At 39.8% G+C, this 14,660-nt stretch overlaps 1 protein-coding gene across 1 annotated transcript in view; it reads left to right on the forward strand.

Annotated features, from left to right (window-relative positions):
- LRRC1 (leucine rich repeat containing 1) overlaps nucleotides 1–14,660 on the forward strand; it is a 146,039-nt gene that overhangs the window by 115,991 nt on the left and 15,388 nt on the right. The window contains exons 5-10 of the mRNA XM_062187541.1: nucleotides 895–951; nucleotides 1,247–1,310; nucleotides 1,702–1,776; nucleotides 4,171–4,315; nucleotides 6,344–6,462; nucleotides 7,975–8,058. Of these exons, the coding sequence (XP_062043525.1) occupies nucleotides 895–951; nucleotides 1,247–1,310; nucleotides 1,702–1,776; nucleotides 4,171–4,315; nucleotides 6,344–6,462; nucleotides 7,975–8,058 (544 nt within the window). The remainder of the gene's footprint in view (nucleotides 1–894; nucleotides 952–1,246; nucleotides 1,311–1,701; nucleotides 1,777–4,170; nucleotides 4,316–6,343; nucleotides 6,463–7,974; nucleotides 8,059–14,660) is intronic.

Consider the following 14,660-nt stretch of genomic DNA (forward strand, 5'->3'; position numbering starts at 1 on the left):
TACAGTGCCTGTTGGGGTGATATGTAGTCACTTGTTTTCTGAATCAGTGTGTTGTGCTTTTGTCGACCTCATTCAGTGTGTGAGGGCTTCTGGGGACACAGCACTGCCACTGCCTGTCAAGATCTGACCCAAATAATCAGCAGCTAGGGGCAACATCTGTCTGCTTTTCCCATGTTTCTGGTAGTCAGGGTTAAACCTGACAAGCAGGAGGGCCTGCCGAAAAGAGCACCATTCTAGAGTTTACTAAGAATAAAATCAGTGTTATTACAGCTGCCATTTATAAAATCAGGCCTGTGTTCCAGAACCATGCAAGGTGCATTGTTACGTTATCCTTAATGCATTTTAGTGTAAGTTATTTGCCAGGGCTGCCACTGCTTACTCTGTGAATTTATGGTCTTGACTAGAGCACTTGAGCTTCTGGATAGAGATGCCCACTACTTGAAGTTAGGGAGGGCCTCTCACTGATGTTTGGAGGAAGAGCTCTGAGCCCTGTAAGATGAAAGGCATTACTGTTTTTATGGTAACAGCACATTTTTGACATTCTAATGTCTAGAAGCATGTATTCAGCTTCTATCTTGGTCCTGGGAGTGGTTGTCTGTTGATGGCTGGTGAGTTATTTCCACATAGCAAATGTACAAAGTATTTGAGTGAGGGTGCCGTATGGTCACGACACAGTACTCTTTTATTATTTTAATATCTTAATATTAGAATTGAGTAGTAGAGATTATTTTGTTTTAATAAGGGTAGGAGGTGGTGGCAGGAGATCTTTTGACCTTGACCAATGATGTACAAGGTTCATTAAGAGTTGCTACCTATTGAGTATGTGTGTGAGGGAGGAAAAGTAGGAAGAATCTCAGGAATTGCTCTAATTTTTTTTCTTCTGTTCATTTCTAGTCTGTATAACCTGGCTTCACTGGAACTGAGAGAGAATCTTCTTACCTATCTTCCTGAGTGAGTCTCTAGCAGTACTAAAATGGGTTTTATAATGAAATAATTTCAGTACTTTTTTTTTTTCATGACGTCAGTGTTGTATTATACCAAAAGAAGATTTTGTGTTCTTTGGGAATCTGGGGAGATGCCAGCTTTCTCCTGATAGTCCTTCCTGTGCAATATTTACTACATAAAGTCTCAATGCATATTATTTCTGGAAATTAGTTCAAGTGAGGAATACTCTATTGCACAGCATTTCTAAGCACTCACTTTGATTATCTTGGATTTTTTTTTTTTTTTTCCATTTCTTCAATAGCTCTCTTACTCAGCTACGGAGACTAGAAGAACTTGATTTAGGAAACAATGAAATCTATAACTTGGTAAGTCAATATCAGAGAAATATAAATTGAACTTTGTCCTTAAGCAGAGCATAGAGTATTCTGAGGAGGTCTGTAGAGATGGATGCTTATAAAGCAAGCATTTCCGTAGATGCAGCTTGGGAATGTTAAAGAACTCACTTCAGTCTGCACAGGTTAGTAATTGTGATGTAGCACTGGGGCAACACAAGACTAGAGATGTCCAGTGTAAGTGGAAACAACTGGAGTTCTTGTGGAAAGTTTGAGGCTCTTTCAGGAAGAAGGACTTGATGTTAGAGAATATCAAATGTCTGCTCTGGTAGCAGCTATTAACTGATGAGACACGATTCTTTCCTTCTTAACAGAAGCCTGAAATTGGGTCTCTATTGTGGTAACATTGTTTTTATTGTTTTAGCCAGAATCAATTGGAGCTCTTTTCCATCTAAAGGACCTCTGGTTAGATGGGAACCAGCTGTCAGAATTGCCTCAGGTGAGTGGTAATTTCACAGTATCTGTCCCAAAGCATGGGAAAACCCTGGCAATAAGCCTTACGTGTTGTATCTTCTAAAAAAAAAAAAAAAAAAAAAGGATCTTGAAAACCAAAACATGAATTGAAAAAGCATATTTGGAAAAACATATTGAGCTTTCATCATTGTACATTGCCATAGAAAAATGGAAATCCTCAGTCTATCATTTCTAAAGATGGTAAATATATCCTTTGGTTTGTGAAGTCTGTATTTTATTTCATCCTTGCTACTCAGATAGCTGACTTCAAGCCCAGCAGATTTGTAAATTATCAGGACCCATGGCTGTGTTGGAATATATTTCTGCCACTGTTTGTGATGTGCCAAGTCCTTTGGGATAATTCTGACCACGTTTTGCTTTGTGGTAGTTGATGTAAAAGCAGTGTTAGAAGCTTTTATTTCATTTTTCCCCCCAAGTATTGCTTAGGGTTTAGCTGGCATGTCATGGTGTTCAGGTTTTTCCCACTGATAGCAAATGTAAGAACCATGTTCTACTTGGAGCAGAGTCTTGTACAGACTTCTGATTGCACACTTTTTCCTCTGAGTGGAGTTCTGGCAAGCAGACCCACTGTTGAGAGAGACACTGAAACACTTAAAAATGTATCCACAAAAAACAACGGGGGCATCTCCTTACTTATTTATTTACTTACTTATTGAATTTTATCCTTTGGGTTGTTTGCAGGTGGTTTTAAAGTAAGAATATATTTCATGATGTAGGAGTTTGTATTTTAAATGTAGTTCAGTTGCTGTCTGCCCAGCTGTGTGAACCAGCCGTGCTAGGACTATGTCCTTTATTAGGAAGGAAATGCCACATCAGTGCCAGGAAGTCTGACACTAGAAGAAAGCACCTGAGTGAATTTTCAGTCATTGCAGTGATGGCACTGCAATTACAGTGATATCACTGGCTGGCTAACGGAACTAAAGAAGTAACTTGAGTCTTTTTCTGAGTTCTTGGCTGCAGTTAAAGAAAGGAGACAGATCAGCAAGTGATGTAGTTAAGGTTTGATTTGTACTTAGATTTTGCTAGGAAACACATGAGAAATCCTGGTTGCCAGGATATTAGTCAAATATTGGGAGAAAATACCATGAATTTATAAGGAATGTAACAAAACATTAACTATGGGACATGACAGTGAGGATTTGTATGTACAGTATGTGTAAGATGTGGTGTCATAAACACAAAGTTCCCTTAATCGTGCTGAAAATTTTTAAGGGTCTCATTTGCCCCTGTTATATAAACTGGGATTAAGTCAGAATTAAACACACCAAAAAGTCTCAGATAATCAGTATTGTTTACCTATTTTCATTGATGATGGAAAGAAAAGACTACAAAGATGGTATTAAAAGGAATTCATGAAAGGTAAAATAACTTCACAGATCTAGCCTGAGATTATTAGAAATATGGTCTGGTTTCCTACACATGAGAAATATAGGGACAGAATCATAAGGTATATGTTAGATCAGAGATAAGCTGGAAAACAGATAAGAAAAGTTAGATACAGATTGAGGAAATCACACGTATGTAGACATCAGGAAGCCAGCAGATATTTTTTTGAATGAAAGTGTGGTATGATTATATGACCAAAGGTAGCCATGTTTTCAGGATGGAAATTAGGAAGTGCAGGCTATAGAATGCCCTTGGGAAAAGGGAGTTGAGACTGAAGTTCAAGAGGCAGAGCTAATAGGCAAGGCAAGTGGATAATGAAAATAGGGATTTAATATAAGGAATTGGGAATGAAAAAGTGGAGACAGTTATGAGAGATAATATGCATTTGGGGGATGGAGAGTAAGAACTCTTGAATAGAATATTGGGGTCAATGTGCTTCTTTTCTCAATCCTGTATTGCCTGTTCTCATGAAGAATAGCATGCTTCTCTTTTTTGTTAACATTCAAGATATCAATGGAGCTGTAAGCTTGTTTCTGGGAAGCAGTTGCTTGTACTTGTACTACTCGTCCTAGAAGGAAATAAATGGGTAGGCATAAGCTGCTTCATGCTTGTTCATTCCAAACTTAGAGAACCAGATTCTAGGTTTTTTGTTTTTGTTTTTGTTTTTTTTTTTTTAACCACTAAGTGTGTCACCTTGTAGTCATTCTTTCTCTCTTGCTGCCGGTCTCTTCATCTTTTGAGAACAGTTCCTTGCCTGCTTGGCATCCTTCCTAGCCTCAGGCCTGTGATGCAGACAACTTCTCATTTTCACTGGGACGGATCTAGGAATTTACTCCTGCCTTCACTTTTGGATATGCGCTAAAGATGCATCCTCGCACCTTCTTTGGGATTTGCTTGTGAAAAAGCACTGTAACAGATTTCTCTGTAAGATGGCAGGTTTAAGCATGAGCTTCTTTTTCTGTCACTGATACAGGAAATAGGAAATCTGAAAAACCTGCTGTGCTTAGATGTCTCTGAAAACAGACTGGAAAGACTTCCTGAAGAAATCAGTGGACTGACTTCATTAACAGATTTAGTCATTTCCCAGAACTTACTAGAAATTATCCCTGATGGCATTGGTAAGTTTTGAAAGTCACTCACTGGGACTGGTGCTGCCCGCTGTTTTCTTGAACATCTGAACATGGCTCTGATTCTCTGCTTCCATTCCCAGGAGCTAGAGATGTGCTTCCTTAAGGTTTTTTTTTGTTTTTTGTAAAAAGAAAGCAGAGAATATTCAGTGTAATTCTCTTCGTATGAAATATTTCTGTCATCTGGTTTGATATCAGTTACAGGTCTTACTACTTTTAAAGCTTAACTCTTCATCTGCATTTTGTCTTAGTGATTTCATAGGGATCAGTACAAAGAGTAGCGCGTGTTTAAGACATCTGAGCAATCCTAAGAAATTGCTAAATCAGCATCCAAAAAGTTCGTGAGAAAATATGTTTGATCTTATTGCATGACCCAGAGGAGATTCTACTAAAGGACCATATTTTCCTTTAACCATTCTGTGCTATTTCCTTAAAAAACAGTCAGTCTAGACATTTTCTTTAAAGGAATTCAGTCCAGTGTCAAAATTAAACACAAAGAGAGAAGGTATAAACAGATGTGCATTGGTGGCTCCCCTGTAGCACAGCCTTGTAAAACTTATAAGGAATTTTGTTTAAGCATAAGGTGGCCATAGGATTGCTTTAATTCAAAACATAAGGGAAAGTTTGTGAAGATTTTCGATAGTTGGAGAAGTTATATGACAGCACCACTTCCTGTATGGCACTTGGTCAAGAGGTCAATGGTTACTGATCACAGCCACTCAGCGGGAGTACAGACACTGCATGTTGGTTAAAGCTGGTTGAAAAAAACTGATGGGAATATTGTCTATGTAGAGAAGTTCACTGAGATTCATGTATGGTATTTGAAAGCAGTTGTAAAAACCAGTCATGTTTTGTTACTTGGAAAAGGAACTCAGGCACGTGGAGCTCTGTAAAAGGAGATGTATCACATCTTCTAGTTCAGTGGGTGAAATGAAAGGATTGTGAATCTCAATCTCATTTAAGAAAGAAATTTTATTTTGAAAAAGAAGTTGTTACAAATTAATTCGGCCTGTTAGTGAAGACATGAGTACCCTATCACAAAAGCTATTCACGTAGAGGCTACAAGATATCTTGCCAGGAGCGTTGTTAAGGAGACTCTTCTGTTGAGCATGATGTTTCTGTGCCTGGTGTGTGATTCCGTGTACCCTGCACGTGGTGCTAGTATGTCATCTGGCGGTGAGGACATGTGGGAATCCTTTGGGGATAATGTTAGTAGGTTATTGATTATGCTAAATAAAGAGCTTACGTAGCTTTGTCCTGTGCTGCACTCAAGGCAAGGTAATCCTTTCAGCATTTCCCTTTTTTGAGCTTTATGTCTCTATTGGGATAGAGGGTGTTTTCTGACTTAATTGAGAAAGTTGCTTCCAGTGGATCATGAAGGGCATCTGCTCTGTGGGCTCAGTTCTCCAAAAATCTGAAAGATTCAAGATTGCCTTATCCCTGTGGGGATTCTGAGGCAGCTGTAGCAGGACTCTCCCGTGGCCTGTGGGCACAGCCAGCAAGTCAAGTCTTCTTGCCCTGAATAGAATAGACTCATTCTTTAATATGCTTTTCAGAAATTATTGCCTTATTCTGAATCTATAGAAAGACTTCGCTGAAAGCATCTTTACTGTGTTGTTTTCCTTCACTGGAGATTTAACGTATTCTACTTTATTGTTTTTAGTAAGGTTGATTCTTGGATTTAAATGGAAGTCTCTTCTGAACACAAAACATCTCCTGCTCTTTAAGATGCGCTCAGAGAGAGCCAGCTGTTTGTTTTCCTTTACATTTTCTGGCTTTGATATGATATTTTTAGGTAGTGCCTTTTAAAGTGAGTTGTTTCTAATTGCTGACTGTTCTTTGGTGTTCTGAGCAAATTGTTTTAACTCGCAACCTTTAGTAACCTAAATGGGAATGATCTAATTTCATAATGTGAAAAATAATTAACGGTTTAAGACAAAAAATAACAGCAAATAAGAAATATCAAATGGTGATTGGGAAAACAATTGAAACTAATTAGCTTAAATAATGCTTTAACAGGAAAACTAAAGAAGCTGTCAATCTTGAAGGTGGATCAGAACAGGCTCACCCAGTTGCCTGAAGCAGTTGGGGAGTGTGAAAGTCTTACTGAGTTAGTTCTTACAGAAAACCGGCTCCTGGTAAGTGTGGCTTGTGCCTTATCATAAAGACAGCCAGGGTCCATTCTCCTGATTTATCATTTAAGTGGACTAAATGGCAGTTTCCTTGTATTACATCTCATGCACAACAAATGGATGACATAAAGATGAGTAATGTGCTTAAGGGAGGAAGATGGTGTTCAGGTTCCTGTGTTGGACCTTGTGTCCCAGTTGTGTTGCTTGCACACAGGGATTGAACTGATAACTCACAGAGATCCCCCATTGAGCCCTGGGATAAGCCGCTGTCCCTGGGCATATTAATGTCTCTGCCTTGGTGTCCAGAGACTGTCATTGGAAGCCCTTGTCAGGGATTCTGCTGGCCTCTCTCTGGGTTCTTACAGCAAATGAGAAGAGCAGGAGAGAAGGGGAAGAACTAGGGGCTGGGAAGGAAAAGCTGCTTCAGAGGAGCGAGAGAATGGTACCTGATAGGCTTTGATCCAAGCAGCTTCCTGCTTCATCCCAGAAAGTGGGTGTCCCACACAAGGAGCAGACCTCCCCACCCAACCAAGGGTAGTGACAGCACATACACCGCCTGCCAAGGTTGGGTTAGCCCAGTGATGGAAGATCTGTTGTCTCCTCCCTTGCTGCTGCTTTTTCTGCTTTCGCCAGTCCTTCAGTTTTCACTGCATCCTCTCTGTCTTCCTCTCTTAGTTGTCCTGTAGCCACTGTCTTTTCTGCAGTTAACTTTCTTATCTTCCTCTTCTCTTTCTCCATCTTCGTCTTGTTACTTTAGATCTATTTTTACTACTTCCTTCCACTGTTTCAGAAGAAAGCAGAAAAGTACCATTGTAGGGATCAAGTACACAGATGCAGTCGGATGCCCAGGGCTGTCCTTCCTCAGGTGGCCCATGTAGCCACCCCCTAGCAGGTTATGGGGAGTTACCAGATCTTTCTGTCATTGTTTATCATTTTGGGCTTATGAATAATAATCATGACAATTGTGATGTAACATTCACCCCGAGATTCCTTTGGGGTGTTGAAGACTCCCACGTGGGCCAAGCATGGTTTCTGCAGGGCTGTGCTCACCTTTCTCCCATTCCCATACCACCTACTCTTCCCGCAGCCTCATGACACCCCTGCTAAGGGTGCTGACTCCCTGCCCCAGCACCCTGGCCTCCAGGCCATCTAAGCATACCAGTGTGGTCCTCGAAGGTGCAGACAGAGCAAGGTTGACACCTGAGGCTGCAGTTCTCGGTTACCAAACTGAAGACCATTCATTCCTCTTTACTGGCTGGGTCCTTGTTCCCACATCTCTACTTTTGACTTCATTACTCTGAAACAATACTGTCATTTCAACAACATGTCAAAATACCCAGCACCCTTGAGTGAACATGAACATTACATATACCTAGTATTCAGGAGGAAGTGTTGCTTCTCTTGAGGGAAGAGATTACATTCCAAAAGTCCTTACAACGACTGGGTTGGCTGTGAGCTGTGTTAAATACAAGTGTCAATCCATCACATTAAAAATTTTAAAAAATGTTATTTTCGCAGACCTTACCTAAGAGCATTGGAAAACTTAAGAAGTTGAGCAACTTGAATGCAGACAGAAATAAATTAGTGTCTTTACCAAAAGAGGTATGTACTTTCAATGAAATTCTATGATAGTAATTATAAAGAAACCAACATAATGACACACAAAGGACCAAAAATATCAAATACTTTAAAATGATTTGTGATTGAGAATTGTGAAACACGAATTGATAGTATTCCAAATGGAAGAAAGGGAGAGATTAATGTTGGGCTTGGTGTCATTGATAGAAATGGGTAATTTGGAAGTTTGGCAGAGGAAGTGGATGACTTTGGGTTTGATTGTTGAATTAAATGTGAAATTAGATGCTGTCTCCTAAGCCATAGGGTTTATAAAAGTAAATTTTGATGCCATCCTGTTTCTGGGTGGGGATTTACACTGGTCCACGTTCAAGTCCAGGACAAGAGGTCCAGGCATAGAGGAAGGTAAACTGGAGGCTAAAGCTCCCTAGAATTTTCTTTTGCTTATCAGCGTGCCAAGCAGGAGAACAGAGACAGTCACCATCTATCAGGAAGAGTTGCTATGTGGACTTAGAGGTGCATAAATTCTGTCCAGGGAGGTGGAGATGCTGATGAGGAGGATCCTGTGGCAGATCAAGCAAGGAAATGTTTAGTACCTTATTTACCTTTCATTGGGAGCTAGATTTCTTATTATTAAATATAGCCCAAAACTAAGTTTAACCTGCTACTCCCCACTCCCCACCTCTGCTACCAATGTCAAATGGGCTCTTGGGTGAGCCTTCCCCTTTGCAGCATCCTTACATGAACACAGGTGGTGCATCCTTGTAGGATGTGATCACCAGCTAGGTGCCATTTTCTTCAGATTTCTCTGTTTCAATCCCTTCCGACATCTGTCTTGAAATAATTTCAAAGCTGCTATACAACCAGCTGGGACTTGAGGGGATTCTTTTCTCCCGAGGGCCACTTCTCAGGGTGTCTGAGTCTGGTCAGGCATCCTGTTTTCTTCCTCCTGTGGGTGTTCTGCCTACAGCATCCACGTCCTCTCCTGGGTGAGAGGGCCAGCGCTTCTCAGTGGAAGTGTGAGGATATTTATTATAAATGTGACCCTATGCTGACACACCCCTAAGGGCCACCTAAGTATAACTGTTTCCAGCAGAATGACTGAAGTCAGTATCTCACCTAATCTGGGAAATGGCTGAAAGGTTCTGCCAACCTGCATAGTTTTGCTTCTATTCTCCAAGTGATAAACAAAAAGACAGTGTTGATGTTTCTGAACATTAATTTTCCTTTTCATGAATAGCACTATGGATGGGTGATGAATTGGATACACACACACACATACACACACACTTACTGAAAGAGAGAGAGAGAAAGAGAGAGAGAAAGAAAAAGTAGGAAAGATTTATTGCTTTCCCAATGGCATGTACTAAGTCAGGTGCTTTTGAGTATGTTTACTCATTGAATCCCCACAACTTTTGAAGTCCTGATTGTTTCCTCATTTTACAGATGAGGAAACTGAGGCTGGTGAGAAGTTTTCCTTATCAGGGTTCACATAGCTAGGAATTTGTAGAACTAGGCTCCCAATGGCCAGCCTGCTGCTCTTTGGCAAATAAAAACACAGCAACCCAGCTAATCCTGATTCAGTCCAGCCTTTTTAACTATGTGACCTTGAGGTAAGATAAGATCTTTGTTTTGGTAAAGAAAAAACCAAACTGTCTTTAGGGTGGACATATTAGAAAATTGAAATTCATATGTTTTACAAGTATTTTCAAAGCAAATGCTGAGGAGAGCATTTTTAAGTTCAGTGCTAATCTCCAGTAACACCTCCCACCCTCCCTCTTCCCTGTTCCCTCGTTGTCTTTTCACAGAAACACATTCTAAACAAGAACACTCCAAAAACTTACTTTCATGAAATTATCGTCATCATTTCAGCACAAGTCTCATTTTCACTGAAAAAGAATGAAACTTGTACTTAGTGTTTCTGATTAGAGGTTGTACCTGACATGTGCTCTGTGTCTGCTTGAATTTACTAGAACAGCTTTTCAGAATGTGAAGTTCTTTCTAACTTCAAAGTGCTTCAGCGATCACATTTTATCCATTTTCTGGGAAGCTGTGGTTGGTTTTCTGGCATTTAGAGTTGTATAAAGGAGTAAAGCCTGTGCCTTTTCCTTCAGCTACCCATTAAAGCGGAGGATGTTCATGTTCTTAGGAATCAGATAGCACACCTTCACTCCTGCTCACATGCATTCAGCTCCCAGAGGAGGAACACACTTGAGCACATGGCTCCAATTCTGCTGCGTGTCACAGTTTGCCACCCAGCAGAGCCTCCCAACCTCAAGTTGTGCCACACCGTCCTGTCATGAGTCTGTGCAGTGAGTGTGATAGGGCTGTGGCTGTGTGTGTGATAGGGCTGTGGCTGTGTGTGTGTGTGTGGGGGGGGTGGTTACAGGTATGAAAGGGAGCAAGCTCTCTACCTCCAAGCTTATACTGTTTGATCACATCCTGCACTTTCCTGATTGCGATTTTTCTTTCCAAAAGTTATTACTTTTTCTTGAACAATTACATTGCATATGTGATATAGCTAAATGGAAACACTGGACAATTCAATTTTTATGCCAAAAATCCATAGTTGTAAATATTGCCATTGGTTTGGTACACTATGCATTTCTTCCTATAGTTTGTCTTCTCTTTTTAATTTGATAGTATTGTATATTGTCAGTTTTATTGCACAGCTCCTCAGTCTGTAGCCGCATTTATTTGCATTTTTTTCCCAAATGGTTGAGGGGAAAATGTTTGTACTGTGTGGGTCACAATGATAGATTCTGTTTGTGTTTTGTGGTGTTATTTGTAGTAAACATTTGCAAATCAATGAATGTCTCTTGTTTTCTTAATTGTTAGCTGCTTGGGAATGTAGAAAAGTCAGGTAAACTTGTTCTCTTGTAAGTATTGTTCAGACCACAGTTGCATCTCTAACTTTTGTTTCTGAATTGCATGAAGATTCAAACTGGCTGATTGCTTTGTGTGTTCTTCATTGTAAAATATTGGACATTTCTTGTAATTTTTTTATTTAATTGCATGGCCTGAAACTTTATTATGTTATGTGTTTTCCAGATTCTATCTCAAAAGAATGCTTTTCTGTGAATTCCATTTTTAGTTATTCAGAAGTTCTGAAAGGCATCACTTGGCAACTCATCTATTTCACTAACTTAGAGTTTTCAGCACGATTCTGTCTTACTGGAAAGGCTAGACTTGCTTTGTTTGCTACATGTGGCATGCTTCTGATTTTGTCAGCCACTTATTTGTGCCTTTTATTTCTCATCCTGTTGCTTAAGTATTTATACTTCTGGGAAAAGGGGAGCCCCTTAAAAACTCATATTTTTGGTGGAGGGAAGAGTTAAGGGGAAGAGTCTGTCTAGGAGTATGACTGCTGGGTAGACAGGAGCTGGTGTATGTGTGACATAGGAATGATGAGTGAAAGATGGTAGCTTCACACTGTTCCCAGGCCAAATCCTACTTTTAAACAGCCTGGTCTGTGAAGAGTTTCTGGCTGGAAGAAATCAAACATACATCCAAGTTTAGAGTGTAACTTTTTTGTGTATCCGTTACATGAAAATGAAAATGACCCCAAATGCCTTACACCTATACAGTCCAGTGAGACAAGATAGAAATTACAGATCATTCATTGGCTGGCGCTGTGGCTCACTTGGCTAATCCTCTGCCTGTGGCGCCAGCACCCCGGGTTCTAGTCCCGGTTGCTCCTCTTCCAGTCCAGCTCTTTGCTGTGGCCCGAGAGGGCGGTGGAGGATAGCCCAAGTGCTTGGGTCCCTGCACCTACATGGGAAACCGGGTGGAACCACCTAGCTCCTGGCTTCAGATCAGTGTAGCGCTGGCTGTAGCGGCCATTTGGGGAGTGAACCAACGGAAGGAAGACCTTTCTCTCTGTCTCTCTCTCACTGTCTATAACTCTACCTGTCAAATAAAATAATTAAATTAAAAAATAAAAGAAATTACAGATCATTCATCAAAACTTTTCATTATCTGACAACCTGTCAGTATTAATTATACATATTGTTGTGATATTCAGAAATATGTATGTTGACAGAGTATTCATTTTGTGGATAGCTTTCTGCCTTCCTATTGCAGCTTAAAATTCTTTTAGTGTAAATTTCCATTATATTCTAAAATGAGTTATTAATATAACAGATAATATGAAAACTTGATGTGTTTGAATAAAAATAACCAATCATCAGATTTCAAGATGGTGAAGGCATTCCTAAACTTGAAAGAGTAAATCAGTCTTAAAGGAAACAGCCAATGGATTTGTCCACATGAAAATAGAGTTCTGATCTTCAAGAAGATGTCAGTCTTGGGGGGAGGAACAATTGACATCACACATGAAAAGCGCTCTTCCCTTAACACTATTAGAAATGTGTTCACATGGTTGGGAAAAGATAAACCTAACATAGGAAAGTAAACAAAAGAAAAATAGAAATGGCTACTAATGTGAAACAGTTTTCGGCCTCATCAGTATTCATAAAAATGATAAAGCTTTTTTAAAAAGGCCTATCTAATGTTCAAAGATTTTTAAAAAGATTTATTAATTTATTTGAAGGCAGAGTTACAGGGAGAGAGAATAGGAGAGACAGAGAGGTCTTCTATCTGCTGGTTCACTCCCCAGATTTCCACAATAGCCGGAGACAAACCGGTCTGAAACCACGAGTCAGGAGCTTCTTCCAGGTCTCCCTCATGGGTTGCATGTGGCTGGTGGCAGGGGCCCAAGGACTTGGGACATCATCCACTGTTTTTCTTCTGCCATTAGCAGGGAGCCGGATCAGAAGTGGAGCAGTGGGCACTTGAACCAGGGCCCATATGGTATGCCGATGCCACAGGGCTTGACCTGCTGTGCCACAGTGCTGGCCACTCAAGATTTTTTTAAAAAGTAATAACATAAAATGTTTGTAACTGTGTAGGAAAGTGTATATTATTATGTAATAATAAATCATTTACCTCTCTGGAAGAGAATTTTATTTAAAAAAGCAAAAAATCTACAAACCCTTTTGGCAGGTCTACTTGTAAGAATTTATCCTAGAAAGCATTCATGGATATGCACAAAGAATGATGCACAAGAGTATTTCTTGCTAGCATATCTCAGGCACCATCCCAGGCACACGCCAAGGCAGCTGACCATGCCAGTTCCTGGACCAAGGGCATTCATGACTATTCTTGTCTAATTTTCATGGCATTTCCATGAGATATAAGAAAATCATTATCAACATCTAGAACATTGTTTCACTGAGACTTAAAGAAATCAGATAACTTACCCAAGATCACACAACACAGAAGTGGCAGAAATAACAGTTTCTAACATGTGCAGTTTATTAAACAATTAATGATACATCTGTAGAAGAAATAATTATGTGGCCAATAAAGATACTCTTGGGAGCCAAATGACATGGGAAAATTTTCTTGACGTCGTATATGCCAAAGGTCATAGTGCTGGTCCCCATTTTGTTAATGTGCACGTGAACAGTCAGAAATGCATGGCAGTGATACTGGAAGATTGTATCTCACAATGTTAATACAGATGATCACTTTGTGGCAAGATTCGAGGTTTCTTTTTTAATGTGTTTTCCTGTGTATGTATGGTTTTTCTTTTCCAGTTAGTATAATTTACTTTATAATAATCAGAAAAAGAATGGAAAACTATTAGTGGATATCTTGATGTCAGTGGCCTGACCGTTCAGAGAATCCCAAAGCCACATGATATCTAAAATCTTTACAAAATAGGGAACATTTGACTAGTACACCACAGATGATGGTGGGATTCTAAAATTATATATTGCATTTTTTCTGTTCAAGTTGTATCTTACTTTATGTTTCCTTTTTGTCATTGAAATGTTGGTTCTGTTAATATTAAAAGGGAAAGACTGACGGAAAGTGAAAATTCTTTTGCATTCGGGGCAGGCATTTGCAAAGTGGTCTGTCAGTAGACAAAGGTGACTAGTGTAGATTTCCTCTTTGCGCCTTTGAACCATTGAATCTGTCTGATTATCTCCTCTAGGGTATTGTAATCTGCAGGCAATTATTATTTAGTGAAAGCTGAGAGTAAATGTTTGCTCAGTGATCCACTGGTCCTCCCTCCTTGAGGTGGACTAAATCAGTGCCAGGCAATTGAGGACAGTATCATTCTGAATTAAGATAGACACAAAACAGCTAAACAAAAATTCTCAGTTACATTCTGTAATTCTCAGAGAATCCGAGTCCAACCCCTTGTATTCTGGGAAGGTGCTATTATGTGGTTTAAGGGAGGTTTAAAAATATCAGCTTCCTACATAACTAGTAATAAGTCATTCAGACAGTAACTCTGCTTCCCAGAATTTCTAAGTGATAGAGACATTTTATCCTGATGACCACTAAGGAACCACTAAACTCTGCCTCCTAAACCCAAAAGGGAAAGCAAAAATAACGTATGAATGGTATGTATAATATGACACTGAACTAATATGTCAGTTTTTCATTATTAGTAGTACAAACTGTCACTGGACTACATTGTCAGGGAGACTGTTTCTTAACAGGTTGAGGTGAGCTCAGGAAGGAGATTGTCAGCATCAGCCAGCACAGTTCTGAGAGCACAGAACATGCTTGAGTGTTGATTGAATTCCTCATTTGCATGTGGGATTTTCACTTCT

The sequence above is a fragment of the Lepus europaeus genome, chromosome 3, assembly GCF_033115175.1.
Source record: "Lepus europaeus isolate LE1 chromosome 3, mLepTim1.pri, whole genome shotgun sequence".
Lineage (NCBI taxonomy): Eukaryota > Metazoa > Chordata > Mammalia > Lagomorpha > Leporidae > Lepus > Lepus europaeus.